Source organism: Sparus aurata, chromosome 14 (genome assembly GCF_900880675.1).
Source record: "Sparus aurata chromosome 14, fSpaAur1.1, whole genome shotgun sequence".
Lineage (NCBI taxonomy): Eukaryota > Metazoa > Chordata > Actinopteri > Spariformes > Sparidae > Sparus > Sparus aurata.
Genome location: NC_044200.1, coordinates 10,557,894 through 10,583,557, shown reverse-complemented (window position 1 = coordinate 10,583,557; position 25,664 = coordinate 10,557,894). Strand labels below are relative to the sequence as shown.

The following is a 25,664-nucleotide window of genomic DNA, read 5'->3' as shown; positions in this document are numbered from 1 at the left end:
CATCTCGGCCTACATATTTGCCACACCGATGGGTTTCTTGTCATCCAGCTCTCTGCAAAAAGCTCCAGTTTTACTCGGATATTATTATTCCTTTACCAACAACCTTAAATTATATAACACTCCCAATAGTCAAGAATCAATTTAAAGCACTGCAATCTAATGCAATATTTACTTTGACTGTGATTCACCATGAAGCACTGTGTGTCTTTGAAGTCTAACAAATGAGCTGAATGGGAAACTTTCTTCATTAAACATCTACAAAGCTCAGTTTTTGATTATTATTAATTCTGATGAAACCTGCATTATTTACATTATATACATTGTGGTGTTTCTCTGAGTGTTACCACCACCTGTAGGTCATTGGAACAGTGTGAAACCGATGGCGGGACTAAATTGTACAAACTGTGTGCACATGTCTACTCATGTGTCAGATTAACAAAATGGCAACCCACTCTTAAAAAAACGCTCTTGAGTACCTTTAAAGGGGCACTTTGTAGTTTTGGAGAAGACATTCAAATGCAGGATTTTAATACTTCCAATATTAATGAGGTAATGATACAAACTATCTATTTCATACACAAGCTGTTCTCAGAGGAAGATAAGCTCGTCAGAACATTATTTGAAGCTAGAAAGGTGGCAGTATGAAAAAAACTGTATAACAGTATGGAACTGTGTTGTCCTTTAAGGTCAGTTTGTTTATTCACTTTATTCAGTCATAAAAACAAAGATAGGTTGTTTAATTAGTTTGATTAGGCATAAACAAAACATCTTTCTCAGTCTTTCTCTTCTGATTAAAGTTTCCCTCCCAAAACTATATACTGTAGTGTAGTGTAATCCAAGGTCAAAAATGATGTACATTTGTTTTTTTTGTTTTTTTTAACATGTGTTGCAAATAGTTATTTATTATTAAGAGCAAGAAAGAAGGTCTTTGGGGAAACATCATTTTTGTCTCAGCCAGCTGGAAGGTTGTGTCGCCAGCGCGCAGGCAGGCTGCCAGACGGCTGATGTTACACCTCAGGGAACGCGAGACAAAGCAAATAAACTTGCGCTGTAAGCCTACATGTCACGGACAGACTGTGTTGTTAGTGGCACTGCAGAGTACGCACCACACCGGCATCCCGAGTTCCATTTCCTGCTGTTTAACCTGCTGCAGCAGAGCACCTGATTAGTGATTTAGCCTGCACACTGACATTAACTGTGCGCTTTCCCCCGGTCAAAGTTCGTCTGGTCGCTCCTTCAACAAGTTAGATAAGAAGGAGACTTTAGCAGAGAAGCTGATGTGGATTGTTGTTTAGAGTCTGCAGCTCATGTGTTGTGGCTGCTGTCTGGGTCAGCGTGACTGTGTGCTCTCCCTGTGTTTGGATGCTGCTTTTTTGCCCGTATCGAAACAAGGTGTCCATTTGCGCAGGATACTGGAGCGGTAGTCCATCAAATGAATGCAATATTCAGGATAAGGTGGCATCAGGATAATATAAATAAATCTCTTTTGGAATCAGAGGAGAACAATAAACAATTGATTTCAGTTGACTTCCACTTAGTTTGTGAGTAATCAATGCCTGAATGTGTGTCGGCGGGCTATTAGCAGAGCTGGCTCTTACCTCGGGGCAACAGGAAAGGAACGGTTTGATGTAGATGTTGGAGTCGTGGACTTTGAGGTCGTGGTCACCGAGCCCGCGGGTCACACCAATGGTGGCCAACACCCGTGCCTGGAAAACACATATTTCAGTATCAGTTTTAAAAAAGAAAATCTGTTGTCTGTCTACTTCGCTAAGAATGAACATATGGCCATAAACATATTGACTGACAGTGACCGCGATGGCAGTGTTTCACCCTGTTTTCTCCCAGTCAGAATTTACAACACTAGTGGGCGGCGGAGCTGCTAATTGCTCGCAGTGCAGTCGCATTTTTTTTTTTTGTGAAAAGCGTATTTAACAAACAAATGTAACATGTGACACTGTTAGGGATCTGCGAAGTGCCTTAAGTGCACCGAAACTTATTTTTCTATTCCTTGCATTATCAAATTCTCTCTCAGTAGTCTCCCGCTCTTTCATCCCTGCGTGAAACCTCTTCCTTTTTGTCTGTCCTTTGAATCCGGCAGCCATTCATCAGCTGCGTGGCCGTCAGATGGCGTTCTCCCCTCTGACGGGGGGCTCTTGTTACGTCTCTCTTTTGCGTCAAACCCCCCCGGCCGATTGAAAAATATGAAACGTACACGGCCACGACAGAGAATTTCCAAGCGTTTTGTGCAATTTATTTGGCGGAGTGTGTTTGCAGTTTTTCGCTCTCCTCGTCTCATCTCTCCCCCTGCCGTCCCACTGAGGATTAACTTCACTTCTCGGAGAGACGACTGTCATCTCCCGAGTGGTGTGTGTCTGTCTGAACGTCCGTGTGTGTTAGATGTAGCTACTGGAGTGAAACAGATGGACCGTCTGCTCCCCTCTTCTAGTGAGGGTGTACGCTGACACACATGCGCGCGCACACACACACACACACGTATGCACAGTGTGTTACTCTCACATCAGAGACCAAGTGTTCGCCCACTCTCCGGGTGGCTGGCAGGCATGTAGAGTGTGTGTGTGTGTGTGTCAGACTGACAATGTTAGAGCAAGATTTTTCTCTGCAGTTATGAATTCTAGAGCAGAAGCACAGAGCTCAGAGTGGACACACACTCTTACCTTCTTTCCTTCCCCATATATGAGCGGAAACTTGAGATCTTCATCCTCGACGGTCTTGTACGCCCTGTGTTAAAGGAAAGGAAAGAGGAGCAGACCAAGACAGTGAATTAATCTTCTGTCTTTCTGTCAGACACAAGGGCTCACACACAAATATTAAACACATATTTGGTACGATGAGTAAAGTGAGAAGAGCAAAAGGAGAATTCTCTTTAAAAGGTGTAATACGTGGGAATTGGCCACAGAGGTCAGCATATCACCTGCTGCTAACTAGAGCCGCAATTAGCTGGTTAGCTTGGTTAGCCGTGCATCTAGTGGTACAGACTGGGAGCTAGGAGCACAAGGGGGCTGTTGGTGTTTACACAAGGAGAACAGCAGCTTTAAGGCAGGAACACACCAGCCCAACCGTTGGACGTCTGAAGCGTTTGGAGAGACTCGGACGAGGTCGGGAACAAATATGTTTGGTGTGTTCGGCTCTGTCGGAAGCTTTCGGAGCCGCGCGGACGTTGTCAGATCCGACTGAGCATGCGAAGTCTGAGGAGGAGGGCCGTCGGACGAGCCATTGGATCCTCTGATTGGTTGTGTGCCAGTTGAATGGCCGTTCTGAATTGTGGTGTGCTGGCGAATCAGCGCGGTGTGTGGGAGGGACGGAATACTGTGTGCGCTTTGTTTTTCTATGCACTCCGTTCCGTCATTCCCCGTTTTCATGTTTTGCAGTAGTGGCACCAGACTAGTTGTTACGTCCGTTCAGGACGAATTAATTTGTGTTAGTTTGGTAATGCCTTGCTGCATGTTTAGTATGCAGCTGTTTTTTATCGGAAATAGTTAAGTTTCGTTTTGATCGAAAGTAAAGAGAGTTGCGTGCATAAGCTTCTCGTTTACAACTCACAACACAAGTGCCACCCGCTTATTGCATCTCGCGCAAGCGCAGAACGTACACGCTACTGTTGAGTAGGCAGTACGTCGAAGCGGTGTGTTCAATGCAACTTTTCTGCCGAACGGGTCAGACAAGAGGCAACGGAGTGGTCGGAGAGTGGTCGGATAAGGCAGTTGGACGTCTGGGCGGTGTGTGGGGGCCTTTAGACAGGGATGTTTCAAGGCTAGCTGGTTAGCATGCTAACTGCAGTAGATATCTCCGCAACACAATACACAGACGTCATAAAATCAACTCACACTCTGGTCATAAATTGAGTTATTTTCCATTTCAGAATGTTTTCAAGTAGAAATTTTACACACCACACCTCTAATTACACTACCATAAATGTTTTCCCTATGCTATGTTAGCGTCACAACTGATCCACGGTCAGCAGGTTCCACAGCCTCTCCCTCAGGTGCATCACTACCCATCCAGATTCAACGTAACCAACTGCTACTGCCACCGGTCCTTGGGCAAGGCGCTAGCTACTGTGGGACTGATACTTCATAGCCAAAACTGTCAAATCAAATAAAAGTGTTTCAAAAACAAGAAGGTAATCCAGGTCTTTGTCACAGCTTAGGGATGTTAATGATTAATCATTGTCTCCTGTCTTTGTTGTACTGTTGTCCTTATGTGCGGTCTCCTTGAGTGCTTTGAAAGGTGCCTTTAAATAGAAAATGCATTATTCAGCGATGAATAGTTAACAATTCAACCAATTAAAAATGTGTTACTCGAACAATCAGAGATGGTTACAAATGCATTTCTTTTTGAAATAACTAATAGTTGTTTTTGAAATATATCAAAATAAAACATACAGTACTTGAAATACTGGTCTGAGGAAATGTATTTAAGTAAAATACGAGTAGCTTGTAATAAAGAAAGTACAAAAAGACTTTTTATACAAACTGATAATATAAAATTTCAGCCATCTCAGTATGGGTTGGATTTTGTTGGACCAGTTGTTGAAGAGCTCCACAGTTAAAATGAAGTCATCATTTTGCGTTAATCATTTATCATTCAAGTCAGTTGGTGTTTACTTCATCTGTTCTTTTAACTCCTAATGAAGCCTACTTTGATTTCGCCTTAGAAACATAGATCAGTGTCAGTGGTTAAAACAGTTTTCTGACGGAAAAACCTCAAACATATACTGATAATCGATTGTTAAGGCCGCTGAGTGTCAATTAAAGGAATTGCTTAAAAATGTGCATCCACACACTATGATCACTGGTTCACCTTTTAAATAATCCAGTTAGATACTTATTAAAGCTGCACTACTCAATATTTATATATATATCCTGATGTTCAATCCCCAGCATGGGACTCCAGAGATACAATTCCAGTAATTTTACATTCCTACTGTCAGTTTCTCTCTTTGCATTAAACATGTTTTTGCATTTGTTCTTAAACAACTCTTTTACAAAAACGTATAGGTGGGAAACACACACAGCCACCCTTCTTGTAGGTTTTGATTCTGTCTCGGTGCAAGAGAGCGTCTCTATAGAGTGCAATAACAAGTGTTTCTGCTGCTGAAAAATTTAGTGAGCCAAAGCAAACACAAGCAACAACAGAAAATGAGTTCAGAAGTGCACAAATGGAAGCAGCGGATCTGAAAACACACTCAGAACCGGAGCTTTGATGTCAGACTGAAAGACTCCACGGCTCACGCTGATGTACTTAAACTACACAGATTAGACTTGGCGTCGCCAGTCAGCGGAGAATATCAACTTCAAACGGCTTCATATCTGACCAGGGTTCAGCCCAGTCTGTCAGTCGGTGTCTCTCTGCCCACTTTTCTGTCTCAAAACCGAGACGTGCACTTTCCCCGACCCAAGCAGCCGACTTTCTCTCTGCCTGGTTTTATTCCTCCTGTGCCCTTGTGCTGCAGAGGTAGAGATACAACTTCTTCATCCATCAGTCATCCGATCATTCCTGCTCATCAAACTTAACGCCTCTGACAGAGAGACACAGCGGCGAGTCCCACAATGCACTAACTTATCTTCCCTCCGTTTTATCTGGGATATTAAGGGCTGCGATGTGAGAATCCACACTTTCACCATTGTCCTACTTTGCATTTCAGACGTGCATTTAGAACTTAGAAAGTAATCACACCAAACATCAACTGTTTCCTGTGTCTCAAATCCCGTGGTTTGTATTGTTTTTGTAGTAAATATTCTTGACTTTTTGACTGTTGGTCGGATAAAACAAGCAGTTTAAAGACACCCCCCTCGAGCGCTGAGACATTTTGATGAGTTCTTTTTGCTCAAGGGGGCGCGCCAGAATTGGTTGCTTGCGGTGAACAAAGCGCAGCAGTCAAATGTGGAGTCGTTCTCTTATCTATCTATCTCTTCGCTTTATTTAATCCCTCAAAATTATCCTCCAGCTGGCTCGGTTTGTGACCCAGGCTTCAAATTCATAACGTCCCCGTGTTTCTTGATCGTAGTTTCTAATTCATATTCAAAATTGCAAATGCAAATTTCCTCGTGTGGAGGTTTTTGTTGAAATCCCTCTTTTGTTACGTTCTTTCATGTTGTTTTTTTGTTTCTGATTGCCGCCCTGCAGACAAAAGCAGTGTGAGCCGCGCCGCTTGTGTCTAAAGATCGTGATCTGACTGGCGTGTGCATTTTCCTTTCATAGCAAGTGAAAGAAAAACGCTGCATATTCTTCACAATAATTTTCTTTTTCTTTTTAAACACTGATGTTCGCATGATTCATAGTCAGCGAGTGAATGTATGCATTTGTTGCTGTAAGATTAACAACTGTAATATGAGGATGGTTGAATCAATGCTAACTTTGTCTTAGTGCTGTTCATATAGCTCGCTTAGCCTACATTTAGCCGACAGCTAACAGATTTGGTTGCTTGGTGATAGCAATTTCTCTGCATCATCAGACAGCTGGTCTTCTCGCTGATGGTCTGCTCACTATTGCTGTACATTGAGAGTGCTTCAAAACAGGTAAACATTTCTTTTAGCATCTTTAAATGAAAAAGAGGGGAATGTAACAGGTGAGCTGGTCATAGTGACGGACAAACAGGAAGTTATCACACGCTAACTGCCCAGCACCAAACAGCAGACAGACAATGTTAGCGGCTAGCTAGTGAACACTGGCAAGCATGTAGCGGCTTAGGAGTGAATACTTGATTTATATGTCCAAGTGAGCATGTTGCTCGTGACTGACAAGCATGTAGCGGCTTAGGAGTGAATACTTAAGGCGGTTCCTTTTTTCAATTCAACATTCACATTTAGAACATGTTTTGAATGTAGCTTCTTATCTAGGTTCCAAAATGACAATGGACTGTTACTTGTCAATTGATAAGGAGTAATGCAATCTTTAGAGCAAAATCCTGCAATAACAGTTTTTACCACGGGGTCAGGGATCGAACCTGCAAACTTCCTGATTAATGGACTGCCACTCTACCTGTTCAAACAAAACAGCTAGCTAGTCATACTTCTGTAGTGTGGAGCCTCCTATTTATATCCCCAGCTTGTGCACTTTGTTCAACAAGTAGTAAAAGCCGTAAAGCTCCAAATACTTACAGCAGTGAGCGCAACATCTTATTATGAGTATTATTTGACATTAAAACTGTTAGAATTTGCCGAAGATTAGAGCAAACTGGGGGCAACATAAAACCAGAGTAGCCGCTAACTGCTGCTAACCGCAACTGCCGTCAGCTAGTTAGCTCGGTTGGCTGTATAGCTAGCAGTCCTATTAGCCGTCTCTGCCTGAACTTTACTATCAGACCATCACCTCTTCAAGTACAAAGTGGATTATAAGACAAGACGGACCAGGGGCTAGTTGGTAAGCATGCTAACTTCAGTTGACATGTCTGCAACACAATACACGGACGGCTTTGACACACATCAGCGCTGCTGTTTCCTCCCGTTCTGTTGATTATTTTAGTTCCATTTTGAATGTTGTTAACTAAAATTCTTACATACTGCACCTTTAATGCATAAAACTGCTCTCATTACAATGCCCTGGAAGCTTCTTGTTGGCAGATCACAGCCTATGTAGTTCAATATTTATGAAATCTTATTCAAAACATTACACATGTTGAAAGTCTGATTGACTTGATTGCTATGACAATATGACTTTGGAGAAACACCTTCACAATAACCACTATCGTCCCTCTTTCAACCTACAAATGAACAAATTAGCAATATGATTACACAAGTTTGCATTTCGTGAAACCTTCTTACACCTTCAAGGCGAAAATCATCCAGGTTTCAACCAGAAATCTACGTTGGAATCCCGGTTGGTGCTCACTGGGATTCATCTGGTGTACACAAACGCAGCTCCGAATTGATTGCTCATCATGCCCAGTATCTGATGGGATATGTAAATAAGCACCTGTTGCTCACAAGTTTGCCAGGCTCTCTACCTTAAAAGGTGATAATATGACACCGTTGTGTTTACATCTTGATTCCACTGCCCCGCAGCGGCCAAGAAAACGCCAACTTATTAACGTAGGTGCAAATGACTTTAAGTAACAATTCCAAAAAGCACTGTGTTGTTATCAGTGCCGCGACTTAAGGATTATATCTGTGCCGGTGTTGAAAATGTTCAAATAATAGCCGTCCCTCCTGAGAAAACTGACAAAATATAAGACAATGACTTCAAACTACTCTGCTGAAGAGAAACAGCAGCAGTCCTTACAGCAGCACATCCTGGCTGCCACATTTTCTGCTCCTGAGGGCTGGACTTATAGTGAAATATACATCACACAGTGCTGTATGTGTCTCTGTGTGTCAGTAAAAGCACGTCTCATTACCGGCTTCTACTGCTGCTGCAGTCGCGCAGCATGGTGCCTTGCTAACCCACATAACAGCGCACACACAGGACCGTCTCCGCCGTATCATTATATCTTATCAACTTAGGCTGCTCCCTCATTAGCTCACTGCTGGTCTCTTCAGCTCTCACTAGCAGGAAATGGAGGCAAAGGCAGTGAGACAGACAATGGGAATCTTTTTCAGGTTATTGTTTCATTTAAGGTGGTTGCAGCTGGAGACGGCGGGAGTCTGCAATCCCAGAGCATTAGCGGGTTTCATTTCAGAGGTATGATTCACGCCGAGGCAGGGCCGTTCACCCTCTGCAGGGGTCTCTGTCTGCTCGGTGAAAACAGTGCGAGAGGTGGAAATGCAAAAAAAAAAAAGACGAGGGGAAAAACTCACCAGCCATTCATGGTGAAGTCTCTGTAGAGCATCCTCTTGCCCACCTCCTTCCTCTGAACTCTCCGGGGAAATTCCAGGTGTGTGAACTCATTTCCTAACAGGTGAGGCTGCATGAAACCCTGGAGGACACAGACGGCGACGGCCTTCCAGTCAGTCAAGCAGATAAATGTGCGGCAGATTTGCAGATCAAATGAAAGTCATCGCCCATCACTTCCCTTTTTTTTGTCCGGAGCCATTTCACTCTGTATGAGCCTGAATCGCACCAGGATTTTTGAGGATGATAATATATGACACTGGAGGGAAAACTTTGGAATCACGTACTGAGCCAAGCACAATTTTCTTCCTTCATTGTTCAAGGCTGCCGTGATTGACGTGCAGGTTGTGTTGTGAAAGGTTTTGACCGATGACTGAGGGTTTGAGGTTTTATAGTCATCAGCAGCACGCACGCACACACACACACACACACACACACACACACACAGTGAGGAGGGGTGAGTGTGAACGTGTCCATGTCTGCAGCAGGATGTTCTTAAGGATTTCATAAAACAGCATGTAAAATGAACCGTACTGAGACAGATATTTTACAGTTGAAAAGTAAACTTTGGTGGATAAAACTACGCAATCCAGACACAGTTTTCTTCTTTGTTTCCTATTTTTTGATAGGATGGCTCGGAGAATCTGACAGGAAAAAGAAAGAGAGGAACAGTGGAGAACAGCAAAGGGCCACAGACTGGGATCGAACATGGGCCACTACCTCGGATGGTTGGATGACCAAAGCATGGTATTCATTTAAGCTCTCCTGGTAAAGTGCACGCCTCATTCAGGTTCAAATCCTCCCTGAAGCTTTTGCTGCATTGAGTAATATTTTGCTTAATTTTGAACCAGAGTAAGTTCTTTGGATCTCTCTGAGTGAAGTTAAAAAGATGTCTGTGAAAAGTCTTTACATAAGAATGTCACTTAGACATTACTAGTGAACATTAAAAAAACATTTCTCTGGCTCTCCACTGGATGTCTTTTAAACACCGTCAAAGAAGTCTCTTGGATATGGTTTTGCTTTGGAAATGTTTTGCTGACAAACGTTGCCTTTAAAACGAGCCGTCAGGACTTCCTTGACGTTTTAAAGCCCGTAGTACGGCCATGGTTTGCAAAAACACCAGCAGAGGGGATGGGAATTCAATTTGACAGTGGTGGTGCCGGCTCAGGCCTGTGAGAGCTGACCAATTAGAACAGACTGCTTTTTATTTATCTATTTTTAAAGAGACAGGCACTAAAATTGAGAGAGGGTGAATAGAGGTGCTGTAGCAATGGGCAGCTCGACTAAAATGTGTTCTTGGAACATTACAGCACGAAAACATTTTCTAGTCCATCACCAAAATAAAAGTACCAACTTGAAAATGAGCACAATACGGGACCCATTTGAGATATCTATTCATGAAATCAAAAGGAGGCATGGAAATGCAGAAACATGAGTCACTGCTGACTGCCAACGACTATAAAAAGGTCAATCACAGTCGGCTATTCACAGCTGACGAGTGTGTTGTGCGTGTTGCTCTGCTCTGTGGGAAACTGATGGACTTTAAAATGTCTTGCTGGTTGTGTCGCTTGTTGTGTGAACACAGGGTGAGAAACTGCGGCTGACTGACTGTGGCTGCGAATGAACTGTATGTCTGTGGTCAGCTTCCAAAACTGAGCGTGCCGACCAGTTACTACCTATGTGCGGAGAGTGTGTAGTTTTTCTAGAAGATAACATGGCTCTGTGTGAATAGCCTTATTATATATATATATATATATATATATATATATATATATATATATATATATATATATATATATATATATATATATATATATATATATATATATATATATATATATATATATTTGTTGAGGCTACAGATCAGACTTGGTAGGAGTTTTCTTACCAGGAACTGGAGTCGCTGTCGTTCAGACTCTGGTGTGAACTCCGTCGACATGGGGATGATCTCATCGCTCCTAATAATGATCGCCCTGCAGACACACACAAACAGCGTTGATGCACATTCGAGCTTGCTCTCAAAAGCAAACAAACTCAACTCGGCTTTCTTGATATAATCTGGTGCAGGGGTTTGCACTGGCACTTTTCACTGAGCGGAGGGGTCACAAGCGCGCACACACCTGCTGTCGCCTGCGTTCCCGACGTACAGCTTCCCCAGCAGGTAGACGACAGTGAGCGCCGTGCATCCTCCCGTGATGCAGTAGCCTTGCTTCTCCCTCTCGATCTGGGCGTCCTGGGAAAGAGAGTTTTGTCAATCTTTAATGAGACGACAGGAAAAAAAAGGGCTTTATAAAGCCTCCCACGCCCTCCTACATGTTGCAGTAAAAAATTTGGAAAATGTCAAGTCAAAAACTACACTGCGGGGCAGCCCACACAGGCAGAAGTCGTGGCCTTCGTCTATTCAGCAGCACTCGTGCATATGACCACGAAGCCATGAGGGAGAGCTGGAGGAGGATAATCAGGCGCGGGGTGAGAGCGAGAGGCCAGACTGAGAAAATCTGATCAACTGTTTTGAAAGACAGGCGATGCGTGGGTTGTGGAGTATTGATCGGTTTAACTCGAAACCTATTGTCGATCGCGTGTCAGCAAACAGTGCATGAATAATGCAGAGAGTGATATGTGAGGAGGTCCGTCTCTCAAGCTTGATGCTGCCCGCACACACTGACATTAAGGCGCAAATAACGCCGAAATATGTCATTATTACTTGCCTTTTCTACTCCAAAACTTCTACAACAGGAATAAAATCACATGATTTTTCTTGCAGAAACCCTACAGGCAGGAGCCCCCTCCTCCTCCCCCCCGATGAACATTTTTTTCCCCCCCTGCAGGTGGACTTCTTTTCGACAGAGGCCACAGCTTTAACTGATGCAGAGATAATCCCCTGCAAAGAACGTCAAATCAAGTGTAAGAGTGCTTCTTTTTTTTTCCACGAGGGGAGGGAAAGGATAGCAGGGGGTTGAGCTGAAATGAGCTTTCATTGTGGTTTTTTTTTTTTTTTTTAGTCTGGGTACCGAGGGGTCCAGCCTGAGCCGCGTGGGCTGTTTTCCATTGCCATCTAGTGGTAAAACTGCGGAAGCCTTGGCTCGCGCAGACGTGTCTTCACAGAGCAAAAGACACACACGGGACGGGAAACGTTGAGGAAACGCACAACTGAGCCATAAAAAATAACGACTTAATTGATTTAATTAAGGGAGAAAATGATTTGAGACGTTCGGCCAGACGGCTGCCTTTGAACCGGAGAGTCTAATGTGTACAGCTGAGTGGTGTTTAGCCAGCAGCCATTTGTTTCGTAACCCAGCTCTCTGAGGCCAGATGTCTGAAAGAACTGCAAACAGAGATGCTAAAGGTTAATAATCTCTGCAAAGTGCGTGTTGGTGGAAATGTGGTCAGAATATCAATGTGTGGCAGCAAACACAAACAGACCAGCTTTTGTTTATCTGTAGTTATTTACATGCGTTGGCTCCTTTGGTGGCTATATTTCCATATCTGCTTAGTATCCATGCAAATGTTTACTGCATGCATACATACATGTTGCTTCTGCAAAAAAAAAAAAAAAAAAAAATTGGTCTTTAAGGTCTATTTACATGGTTTTAGATAGATAGCTTTAGATATTACCGCCCTGTATGAGTGTCACGTGCGGTGCATTCACATGAGATGAGCAACGTGCATTTTACTCGATTCACTGATGTTATCGGATATGATGTGGAGGCATCCAAGTATCATCAATGTTTCAGGAGCAGAGCGGCTGTTCTTCAGCAGCCACGTTATCAATATAGTGCAAAGGTGTTTTTTCTTCACTTCCTGCATGTGTTAAGAGGCATAAACACACATTTGCAGCTCATTCAGATCAAGTTAAAGATGTTCTGCGGCTGTCAACCTCTTGTTGCTCCTAGCCTTCTCTGTCGTCACCCGTTTTAAATGTCAATATAGGCGATCTCACGGAAACAGAAACACAACCTCTGCAACCGTTGCAAATTACTAGTAATACTAGTCTCCTAGAGTTTTAAATGTCATGTTTGCCAGTTTTATTCCTCACCTTCAAATAAAAACACAGAAAGGAAAACATGATGTGATGAGTCCATGTCTTTTCCAATGTGAATAAATTCATCCAAATTAAATTAAGTTGAGGATTTCTAAATCCTGTGCAATTATTGTGGGATGGCTGGATTAATCTCAAGATATTATGTATGTGATAAAAAAATAAATTAAATGCTTAAAAGTCAAACACAGATCTTACTTATCTGAAGCAGGCCTATTACGCTACCCAAAAGATGAGATACCAAGGAGCCAGACTTCCGAATTTGTTGAACATTTGTTCAACTGTAAATGTGTGTGGATTCACACTACAACTTCTAGGTGGCTAACAGATAAATCACAGCCTGGGAAATGAAACAAAGGTCAAAACATCGCAGATTGCGTGTGTTTTCATGGCAGATATATTCTGACTTGTCATTGTACGAAATGCAGAGGTGTCATAACATTCATGATAGTGCTGTTACATTAAAAGTCCCAGTATGCAGAGATTAAGGACCCTGAACTGTTTATCAGTTATTAATCACACCTTTGCTTTTCCTGCCATGATGCCTTAAAAAAAAAACTGAGGTGGATAGTTTCAAAGTGTGGACCTTAGAATAGAGGACGAACAGTGTAGGCGCCGCAGCTGCCGATGATGGGGCGATGACAGGATGGGACGACTGATCCCTGCAAGAACATTATAAACACTTTTCTGGAACGTCACAGTCATTTCTCTTTGTGACGGTAACGTTAAGTAATGATGCATGACAGAGTGAATCCAGTGAGTGTGAAGCATTGTCAGGATGACTGGACTAAAATCTGTGGCGACCTTGCACCTGCCCCTCACCATCTCTTTGAAGGCGTTCTCTATGGCTCCTATCACCAGGCTTTCGTGCAGGATCTTCTTCTCAGTGAAGAAGCGCGGCGGAGGCGGGGTGTTGCACGGGGACCCCGGCGCACCTGCGGCCCCGCGCAGCGAAGCGGCCCGGGTCAGCGCTCGGTGAGGGACTGGAATGTTGCCCTGGAGGTAGGGGTTGTTGTCGGGCTCCTCGCCAAGGACGGTCGGGGGCGGGGAGGACATGTTGCGAAGGATCTCGATGACGGCCTGGAGCTGGCAGGCGATGTGGTGCTGAAGTAGGCGGGAGGCGACGACGGCTGCACCTGAACCGGCGTGACCGTCGAACAAGGCCCAGTAGTGGAACACCAGGCCTTCACTCTCCTGCAGAAACAAAAAAACATTGATTTTATATCACGTAGCACATTGTTTCAGAGCAGCACTTCAATTAGACATGATTACATTCGACCAGACAATCAAGCCAAAAATGTATTAGATAGCTCATATTATCAGCCAGTATTGCTGTATCACAGATGTTTTCCTGTTGGCACATATGGTGAAAAACTTTTGAATGAAGTTTATTGCAACATCTGGCCTCCGTCACTGCATATCTTTGTGACGATTGTTTGATAACTACATTCAGGAGATCATTGCAAACACTGTGTACTTAAGCATTAAGTCTGTGTATAAAAGAATATCAGCTGATATATCAAAATCCGAATTTCTTTCCTCCCTTATACAGGTTTTGGCCCCAAGTTATAACTTTTTTAGCCCAAAAAAAGGCCTGTAAGAAAATCTATCATTTATTAGAAAGCCAAATTCACTGGTGGTGTTTCGGTTAAAGATCTTCTTTAAATACACATTAACATACAGGGTTTATACGGGGTCTCGAGTGTGACAAACAAACTGCCACCAAAAACACACTTTTGTTTTTTAGCATTTAATTCCAGATATAAGTCCAGAAACATTTTTTTAAAGAAAAAAAAAGTAATTCCCATGATGACGAGCAAACTGTTGCTGTAGCTACTATTACTTATAACTTATTCTTACAGTCTTGTAACAATTTCTTGGAGCCACATTTCAGCCACAACCACGCTCAAAAGTACAACACTGTTTTTTAAAGTCATTCCCGCTATGACTAATGCCCATTTTACGTATTTACAGGGGGCAGTAGGCATTGTTCAAAATGTTGAAACACAGTGGAAAATCTGCATAACATAGGCACAAGAGCCAAAGTGATACACCTTAAAAAAATCCACAAGATGTTGGCCAGAAAGCACTTTGCACTCCTACGCAGTGATGTGCTTTATTCCAAAGAAAGCAGGGTGTCGATGGAAAACACAGTTGAGTCGAAGGTCACTTAGACAAATAAGTGCCCATGACCCCCAAAAGTGACAAATATCATATGAATGAAAATGATTTTCACATCATATTTGAATCATTTTGTTGTATTGGATGTTGTTGTTGAGGATTTCATCTTGACATTTATTATTGCGCAACATTGGTACAGATTCAAATCATCATCATTACACATAATCCTCTCCTCCTCCTCCTCCGGCTCACCACGCCATACTCTCGCTACAATGACATGATCTTTTAAAAACAATTGCAAAAAGTAATAAAGGCTAAATAACTGATGTCGGAGTTTGAGTTGTAGTATACGTGAGTCATCTCTGTGAGGAGACATCCGGGAGAAAAACATCATGAGTCATCCCGTCCATTAGTGCGCAGGTGCTGCAGAGGTCAATCCTCCCTCGCCCTTCATTTCCCTCTGGAGACGGGAGCCCAAAAGGCTTTGTCAGGTCCGTGCCGTCACACACTCTGCTTGGTATTACCTGACCTTGATTCCACATTCTCTCTCACTTTGTTTTTTTTCTGCTCTCATTTCCGCCACAGCTGTCCAGCAGCAATTTTCTTATATCTGTTGGAAGCAAAGTTAACTTTCTAACCCATTAAAACATTTTTACTAGTAAAAAAATAAATACTTTCTCAATTGGTGATTTATCCCTGGACATTTTGAACGCTTTTATCATTCCCTGACAGATTACGCACCAGGCATCCCAGAGGGTGTATCCATGGAAACATATAACACAAACATGTGGGGGATTTTTCGATGAACCATCATGACATAGAGATCTGTCACGTCTGCTTCCTCTTAGACGGCGAACTGTTCTCACAGATTTCATTTGACTAGTGGCCAGTTTGCGGAGGCGCTGAATAAACATCTACATCAGAGGATAACTGCATTGACGAGATCTAGATTTAAGTCAAAACACAAGTGGCGTCTAGAGCTGAAAGGACGAGACAATTCATCGATGAGTGGATTGAAAATTGAGAGAATCCTGCGAGATCCACGACTATTTTGATAAATGATTAATTGTTCAAGTCAGCCTCTATATGGAGTACTCAGATTATAAAGTAGTGAGAAGGGGAAGAACATTCACACGTTGACGGCCACTGCTGCTGGTGTGTTCCCAGCTCAAGATGGTGTCTTCTTACTTAGGAAATCTAAAACGTAACTTAAGTTGAAGAAATAAATATAGTGGTGTAAAAAAAATGTGGCCATGGAAGTATAAAGTAGTAGAAAATGGAAATTCTCAGGTCAAGTTCAAGTAACTGAAAATCATACTTTGATACTTTTGTAAATTATACTTTTTATTTTACAAATCAACTCTACGACTTTCATTTTTACAACAAATGTACAATCGTCCCCTGTCTGTGGTTATTTGTCTCCTTGATTACTAATAGTACTTACTACTAATGTTGACTGAGATAATAACCTGAAGATTAGTCGCAGTTAAAATAAGTCATAGCCGTGGTTTTTAATTTGCACGGCAGAACTAAACACACTCCACTCCTGATGTTCATGTGCACTCTGACTGTTTATTGCTGAACGGCTCCACTACTTAGGTCACTGCTCGCTGTGTATTCATGTGTATGCCTGAGAGCATACCTGTTTATATATGCGTCATGTACTGTATGTGCGCTGTAAACCCTTTGTGTGTACACTAACATGCTCAATGGAGTGCGTGTGTGTGTGTTTTCTTACCTCTCCCAGCTTGCCGTACTCCATACGGAGCCCCAGGCCCTCTCCGTTTGGCAGGGAGTTGCGCCTCTTGGCTGTGGGAGTCTTGCTGGGGGTGGACGGGGGGCAGTAGCTCATAGGCCTCCTTCTCGCTACCACCACCTCGCAGCAGGCCTGGTCCTCATTCAGAGCACTCTTGCCGGCATTAATGACCCTGCAAGAGCACGATACATGCAGGTTAACTATTATATAAAACATTTGGCAACATTCTTTCAGGCTTCATTTTTTTCCAGTTGAAATTTTAGCTACGAGCAACAGATGCACCACTCGCTGTCTGACAGCTGTGGTCTGGAACAAGCGGCCGAATGAAAGCCAACATCAGATGCTTCCCGTCGGATGAAACGGCTCTCCAGTCTTTCATGGTTATCATGGCTCACTGCAGGATCACAACAATTAGTCTGAGCCACAGCCTGAGGTTTGTGTGGGTACACCCGGCTGAGCAGCGGCCTTTGTGTGTTTCATTTTTCCCAATGAGGATCAAAAAACCAGAGCTCGTTTGCGGTACGGCTCTGCTGGGAGGGTCCTGATGCGTGGGGACCGTCGCTCCTGGGACAATTACAAATCTTTGTTTGTGTGTTGACTGTACAGATACGCCTAAAGCTCTGTGTGCGTTGCCTTATTCATCTTTGATGCCGTATTTAACTAGGTAGGCCCCCAGAGGTGGTACCGAGAAGATACGTAACCCAGAAACAATTAGGGACAGCCACACGATAACTGTGAGGTTTGCGTAAAAGTGGTGTCTCTATTCTTTTATTAGATCTCAGAATTTTTCTGCGTTGTCGACACAAGCAGTATAAGAAGATATATATGAGCGGGGCTGTGGCCAAGATTTTAAATATGCAGAGGCTATTAGACCTACTATAACACTGCCCTGACTCTCGTCAAATACCCCAAATTTCCACTTGACACCAACAAAAAAAAGGTTGGAAAGTGAATTAACTGCAAAGACAAAGAGGTTTGTTTGACTTAATCTGTTAGTCTAGTCTGCCCTGCTCATTGATCCTTTTGTCTGACTGAGGTTTTTCCCCCTAAATACTGGTTCAAACTGCCAGTAACACCGTTTTTTGTGGAGAAACACTGAATGTGTTATATTTGTTTTTTTGTCGGTGCAAAAATTAAGACAAAAATTCACACCAGTTGCAGAGAAGCAAGCAGCGAAGCTATGGATATGTTTCATCATTAGGTTCACCATCATATGCCTTAGTTTTCATCCCCCAAGTGTTGGGGAAAAATATGATTCTCCCAGGACATTATGTCTCCATACAATAGGAGGTTATACGTGTCTTGTACAGACGTTAAAGTCTACGAGCATACTTACCATGGTCTCAGCAACCTAGATACTCAAAGCTGCGGTAGATATGTCTATAGAACAGACGAACAAAGCCAAGGCAAAGCTAACTGTTTGCGTAAACCTCGTAAGGAGGCCTTCAATCTGTCCATGTTTACAGACTAAGTGTCTCTGACCTATTTTACGTCTTAGTCCCCTCGCTAGAGTGGAGAGACTCTGCATCACCCCCGTTGCTATGTTGTTAAACAGATAACCATTTATGGAAGCACTGCCTCCTGAAGCTGTAAGATATAATTTGGACATTGGGGAAGACTCGTTATGATTATGATGGCAACACTCTGTGCAGACAGACGTGATGTTATGTTGCTCTTCCACGATCATGCTTTATAAGCTATCTCAACGTAAGCCATTGGTGTCTCAGAGTCTTCTTCATCTTTCCTGAATGGTCAAGCGAGCCGAAATTCCCCAACACTAAGTTATAACTTAAACTTGTCATGTTACACCATTATCAAGACAAGAATTCAGCATTGTTCCAATACTTAAAGGGGCCCTGCGGAACTTCTGTGTTGTGCTTGAAGCCAGTCGTTAGTTATCAGACTCCATTTCTTAGATAACGTTAGCTTGGTGTTGCTCTCAGTCTGGGACTGTGGTGAGGCACTCACGGATGTGAGTGGGATTTCTGATCCCAGTGCTTCACAAAGAAATCCACAGTCCAGCAGTATTGAACCACTTAAACAAATTCTACAGGCTTGCGCAGGAAACTGAGAGGGGAAGGGGGAAGGTCTTTTTTTCACATGAAGTTACAATCGCTCACATATGGCCAATAAAAAAGTGATTAATATGTGTAAATGGCTGCAAATTGTAACATGCAGCCCCTTTACATTTAGAACTAATTACATGCTGAACTAATCACCAATCAGCCTCTGCTTTACTTTTTGTACCTGGCCAATTACCTCAGCCCGGGGGGTTAGGTTTCTACCTATGCCCATTTGTTTGTTGGTTTGTCAGCAGGATTACACAAAAACTATGGAACAGATTTCCGTGAAACTTGGATGGATTGTGGATCCGGGCCCAGAACAGACCCTAATAACTCTTGGTGTGAATTCAGATAAAGGAACAAATCCCTGATTTTCTTCTTACTTTCTTTATTACTGTGAGATAGGACATTTTTTATTTAATTTTTTTTTACATTTTTGGTTAGCATAGATTGCTGCATTTAGGTAGCTGGTATCCCTTTGTGTGTGTAATTTAACACACATCCTGTGCCTGATGATCTTGAATTATGGTTGAGCAGTCATAGGTAGTTTAGAATTTAGACTGATACAGGGGTATCAAGTTTGATATTGGACTAGGCTTGATTCAACTGAAGGGGACTATTAGGCCTTGGCGAGCTAATGAACTCTAATTGGTTAGGAAATATTAGCATGCTGACACAAAAAAATGGTGAACAGAATAAACATTATAACTGGTAAACTTCAGCACCTTATAGTTTGCAATTTAGCTCCAAGGACTGTCCACAGAGCTGCTAGTGTGGTTGAAGATTCTTGGACTTGGTTGATCAAGCCTCCAAATACCGATAACATAACCTTGACGTCCACAATGTTAGCTATGGCCCAGGCTGTGAGGTCTGCGTCATTACTTGAGACTTTTGGATACACAGCACAACAATTTAAAGAACATAATGCAGTTTCTGCTTCCACCAACAACAACTGAGTAAAAAAAATGTCTTCATTAAATTTTTGGCATGTAGCTTTTCTGGGTCAACGTAATCCTTTACTGGCTATCTGAAGGGCACACTAAACCTGCTAAACGATAGCTCATAGATAGATCTTGGACTATCAATAAAAAGGTGAAATCGGAGACAGTCGAGAGCTCCAATGAGACTGGCAAGTGTGACAGACATCTCTTGAGGGTGTTGTGAATCTGTGTGTGTGTGTGTGTGTGTGTTTAGAAATTGGCATGTCTATTTATAGACCCAGACTGTGGATGCTGTCTGCGAGGCAGCATCATGCTGACTTCTCTGCCTCAAATGCTTGTTAACCTTGTATAGGAAGAGAGATACTTCACCAAAGTCAATACATGTGTTGATAATATGTTTATGAGTATGCATTTTATGTCTTATTTTTGTTGGTCCCACTTTTCATTGTCAGTGTAATTTTATTCTATGCTTTACAATATGGCTAATACATGTGTACTGTGTACGGTGATGCCTGTAAACCCATAATGTCCAAAGGGCTGGTCCTCACTCTGCCTACTCAGCTCTGCTTTCAAACCCACCACTGCACCCATAATTATCGTACAGCATGCCCTCTGAGTTATTACGGTCATAAAACACCCTGACGCATCGACCACTTTTGAGCTCGTCTATACGCCTAAGTCCAGGAAGCCTTTGTCTGTTTCATGTCATCTGCGGTCAGCAAACACTGTAATCCGAGGACCTCTTATGGGTGTGTGATGAGATCACGTCTTTCTGATTTTACACCGCTGGTGTGTGAACAAAAAACATGTTTAAACGCAAACTTTTGCACCCCGAATGTAAAAACCGTTATCAGAAACAATCCCCAGCCTTCATGGCAACTCTGCATTTAATAGGTTAAATCAATAGTGGATCTTTCTGTGTCACTCTATTTAATGGTGTGTGCAGCTGATGCTATTGTGTGTGTGTAAGTGTGTGTGCGGTTGAAAGTACTCTTGCATCTAATTCGTCCTCATTTCACCATTTGCAGGAAGAACGATCGTCATTTCATTTTTCTGCCAATCACATTTTTGTTCCATTCGGGACAATTAGCTTTCCTCCCATTAGGAACAAAACCTAATTTCCCCCTCCACTGTCAGGCATTTAATGCCCCCTTTGTTTCTGTACCCTCGGCAACAGATTCTGGGCCAGACATTCGCCCCAAGGATGAGATAATTATTTTGTGAAGCACAATGGTACATAGCTTTGCCTCTGTTTAACACGGTACATCAAAGGAACAATAACAGCAAAAGAGCTACGAGTGAAATCCTTTAACACTCAAAATGTAGTGCTATTTCTTGAAGGTTTTTGTCAGGATTGCACGGCCATCTGAATGTGCGAGATAAGAAAATTCAATGGCAAAATTGGAAAGTTTGAATGGAATACAAGATGGCTTAGATATCTTCTTTAATTTTGTAGTTCTAATGGGACTGTGAAGCCCAGAACTAAAAACCTTGCATATGTTTACAGTGATAACGGTACTGTTGTTTGAATGCCATTACCTGGAATTGAAAATGCCTGCGAAACTGCCTGAAATAATGGCAGGTCTACTGTATGCATCAATCCAATACCATATCATTTATTCATTAGGAACATGACCCTGCTACTTTCCAGCAGCAGCCTGCACACCTGTATGCTGCTTAACTGATGATTTACTGCACAAGTGGAGAATATCTGTCAAAGGCAGGCGGCTTGTGTAACCTCAGTACTTAGTACAGCTGTTAAACAATGATAATATATGTATATAATATATGAATATATATCTATATATGTATCAGACAATATGCTACGAAAAGTTCAGGTATTGCAAGGGAAGAATGGCATCATAAGCTACATCTCTAGTGGTATGAATGATGTAAAATATAGAAATTCTTAGTCAACACTAAGTTCTTCATATCAGGCAGCAGTAAACAAAAGCACCTACTCACGTCTAAACCCGCCCGTACATTTCGTTAGCTGATATAAACAACTGTCTCTGGCAGATTTGACCAACTTTAGCAAGCTACCTAATTAAGCTAGCTCAATGAGCTACTTGAAAATGCTTTTGCAGACTGATTTGCTTCATTCGTCAAAAGGTTTACTGAGAAGTCTGCTTGATAGCTACCAATGATATGCAACTTATGTAAGTATCTGTCACATGACATTTTACTGAGAGACACGAGGCTAAAACTTCATGTCCCAGAAAGAGTCAGTAGAAGACATGGGAACAAGATGCTGGCATTGTTCCTAGAGCTTTCAGTGTGACAACGACAAGGTAAAAATCAGACTCTTGTTTCATTCCTTCTCTATTAAGCCTGTTTGCTGCTAAGTAGCCTAGCTTACACAGAAAAGCGAGGAAGAGCAGTAGTCAGACTTAGCTTATTGTCAGTATTATCAAGCAAGAGTTTGAACTTGTTTTACTTTAAGGTTGTGGACTATCGAATATGTTTAACTAAGATAATGCCATCTTGGGGAACAGGTATGGGTGGGATTTCTGAAAGAGGCTACAAACATAGCTGCTAACGACAACCTGAACTCTGTTGTAGTTGCATCAGAGCAAACTTCGACAAAACAGGAAATATTACACATTGTATGAACTCTTGTTAACAGTGCTTTTCAAAACTGCTCTTTGGACTTCGAAGCAACGTGAAGTTCCTGCTAGGTCGTAAGTTAGTTAGCTGGAAATGCTAACATATGCAGTTTACATCACCGCAGAACACACTTGAGTGTAAGCCTTTATAAAAACTTTCACAAGAGTGTTTTTGGTTTTAAAAAGGCCAACCTATATTTTTTATGCCAATAATTGCTTTTGCTACTGCTCCATGCACAGCGCTTCAACATACGGAGAAGTCCAGTGCATGGCAGGATAGATATGGTTAAGCTACGACTCGACAATCCCAAAATTCCTCAATCCCTAAATCCGGAAGGGATTTAATGAATAGTGAATTAGGCTATGATTAACTATGACTTGAGTTGTCTTGGATATGCCTTTATTCCGTAAAGGGGAAAAAAAAGAGCCAAAATGGCTGCTGTAATCATAACACAGGAGGCTTTAATTACAGCTAAATGCTGACATAAGCTGAACTCATTAACCACACTGGTCCCAAAGAGACACCTCTAGCCTGCTCTGACTATCAGTGTGTGGTGAGTGTGTGTTTAACACTGAGAAAGAAAGAAAAGGAAGATATGACCACAGGCCAGGTGAACCCACAAGTAAACCCTCAAGTATTAAACTGGTACTTTAACCTGATTTTTATTCATAGCGATGAGGAAAAAGTGTGCCTGAGTAACACCTCTCTCTACCGCTCTAAATATTTTCTCTATTTGTTCTGTTACAATCCAGTGGGAGAGAGGAGAGGGTGGGACTAGTTCTAATAATATCTGCGAGTGAAAAACCTTGCAGGATCAGAACAAACAATCTCCTGCAAAAAAAAAACAAACAAAAAAAAACAGTTCAAAAGACCTTCAGCATAACTATTTATAAATATTCAAGCGTAGTCTGCACTGTTAGGCACGAAAGTAACATGTGTTGATATGGTAATGATGCAGTAATGTTGCATTTCTAATTTAGATTTGAAAAAATTACTAAAATTATCAAAGCAACGTGAAAAAAATTGATGCATTTTAAAGATCTACTGAAGCAGGCATGCAAACCAGCTCGTTCCGGGCCGTCCTTTCTCGTAATGCCAATACCTGGATACAGTGTTAGGAGACAGAGCCTAATACATTCCTGTGACAGCTGCTCAGTCGTGCATGAAGCCCAAAAACCTTGACTTCCTAATATAAAAAATGATTTAATCTTGCATCTCATCTACACTTTATTTAGACTGTTTACACCATTTTATGGACGCTTCTTTTACGATGTAGGCTTACGGCAAAAAGTCTTTTTGGGCCACAGTCTGTCACTTTATGTTGTAATTACACATTTTGACCCAAAAAAAAGGAAAAAAAAAAAGACTGGCACTCTTCCTAGGGACGTGGTCTGGACTGCCAGCTGCACAGCTAACTGTCTAACAGCAGCCAAAGTTGCCGGCAATTAGCGGTTGTTCTGGTGATATGCTGACTCTTATTAATTTTGGAGTATGAATTCAAGAGGTGGCTGATTACATATCGCACCTCTAAGGCGGCACAGACATCAACTGATACAATACTGGAGTAAAGTAGGTAGATCAGTACCACTATCATAGCGACGTCATATTCTTCTCTCTCTTTATCTACCTTTTGTCAGAATTATTCAGGAACTCAATGTGATAACTACTGATTAATTACTAGTAAGTTCCTGATTTGTTGCTTGGTAACTCCTCAAGATTCTGTGTTATCTCATTGTGAAATGTTAACTGCACATACTGCCAGTATCAGGGTGGAGACGGGGCGACTCGGTGATAGTACATTGACCTAGGGCGGAAAACAGTTGATCCGCTGATAGCAGCTGTGGCTGAAAGACTCTTGAACTTCTTCTCCAGACACGTCTGCCTCAGTTACAAACAAATGGTACAACATTTGTACAACACTTACTGTACACAAAAGAATGCAGGAAACACTCACTACTGGACTGTGTATCGTGTACAAAAGTGGTGAAATGATGATAGCAGACACACTTGCTCAGACACTGACTTCTGCCGTATTGGACTTCCTTATCCCGTGCTTCTCTAAGTGCCTGTTCAAACCGCTGTGTGAAACGTGACGTGCTGCCTTTGCTGTACCATCTACATGCTGACAGTAACAAATGGCAACCAACTCATCACTCAGCCGCACCAGCAGTCCGGAGCCAGGACGGCCGAGCTAGCATGTGTGCTTGCACCTTTTTGAACCGGTTTGCTGCTGTACATCTGAAGGCTTGCAACATGCAATCCAGCACACGTCCAGCCAGAAATAGAGCCCAATTGTAGACTAATACCCAGATGCAGCTGGTGGAAGGTGCATCATCCTCCCTGCATGAGAGAAACCAGCTTGGGCTGTGATCCTTTGGATGTTATCCACTTTTAACAGCACGCAATAAAGAGTGGAGAGTGCAGAGAGAGAGGGAGGGAGAGGATGCTGAATGGATGGATGGATGCATGCTGGAGATGGAGATGGGGATGGAGATGGGCGTGGGTAACAACAGGTGCAGCTGAGAGTCTTCTCAGACTGTTAGAGGAGACATTCACTGTAATTGTGACCACCTGCAGGCACTCGGGCCTCCATAAGACTCCACACAGATGCTTTACATTAAATGCCCCATGTGATGACACCCGCAAAGGCAACCAGAGCCGCTTTGACAGCAGGTTACTTACTCAGCGTATCCGGTGGCCCACGGTAATCTCCTGGTTTCCTTCAGGATGAGGATGGGCCGGGCTATGTGGTCCGCGGAGCACTCGATCTCGTCCGAAGACAGTCCAAGAAACTGGGGTCTGGTGTAGGGGAATTTCAGCGGCAGCTCGGAGCCAGTGTTGCCCCTCTCGCCGGAGGCGCCCCCGGCCATGATTCCACCCATGAACCCGGCCACGGCGGACTTGACCCGGGTGAGCATGTTGGTGGCGCGTCGCGGCGGGGCGTCCGTCGGCCGGTGCGCGGCGCCGCGGCTCCCTTTCCCCGGATTGCCCCCCAGCTCGGCCGCGCTGGTCGACGAGAGGCTCGATGGAGAATAAAGAGGCGGCGGCGGAGGAGGAGGAGAGGAGGAGGAGGAGAGCCTCAGATGGTTACAGCTTCATTCATTCAGGGAGGACACGACAGCTGCAGCCGGAGGGGAGAACGATGACAACGGCGAGGATGCTTTTAGTAGAAGCCTGCACAGCCCCATGGAGAGTCATTGATAACAGCTCGGCCGTCGTGAACGCGGAAATACACAGAAGATTAAGTGGTCATGTGACGCAGCCACGGACGCACACTGCAAAAAATGTTCACTCCGCGCGCGCTCACCACGCTCGTGTGTGCACTTCTGAATCAGAGTTTAAAAGCA

The 25,664-nt window shown here is 43.0% G+C and overlaps 1 protein-coding gene across 1 annotated transcript in view; it reads right to left on the bottom strand.

Moving 5' to 3' along the window:
• Positions 1-25,585, bottom strand: part of LOC115595471 (protein phosphatase 1H-like) — a 34,592-nt gene extending 9,007 nt beyond the window's left edge. The window contains exons 1-8 of the mRNA XM_030440013.1: positions 25,000-25,585; positions 16,689-16,878; positions 13,652-14,023; positions 10,911-11,023; positions 10,679-10,763; positions 8,757-8,875; positions 2,676-2,739; positions 1,599-1,706 (exon numbers count right to left, since the gene is read on the bottom strand). Coding sequence (XP_030295873.1) covers positions 1,599-1,706; positions 2,676-2,739; positions 8,757-8,875; positions 10,679-10,763; positions 10,911-11,023; positions 13,652-14,023; positions 16,689-16,878; positions 25,000-25,235 — 1,287 coding nt within the window. The 5' untranslated portion in view covers positions 25,236-25,585. The remainder of the gene's footprint in view (positions 1-1,598; positions 1,707-2,675; positions 2,740-8,756; positions 8,876-10,678; positions 10,764-10,910; positions 11,024-13,651; positions 14,024-16,688; positions 16,879-24,999) is intronic.
• Positions 25,586-25,664: the final 79 nt, after the last annotated feature.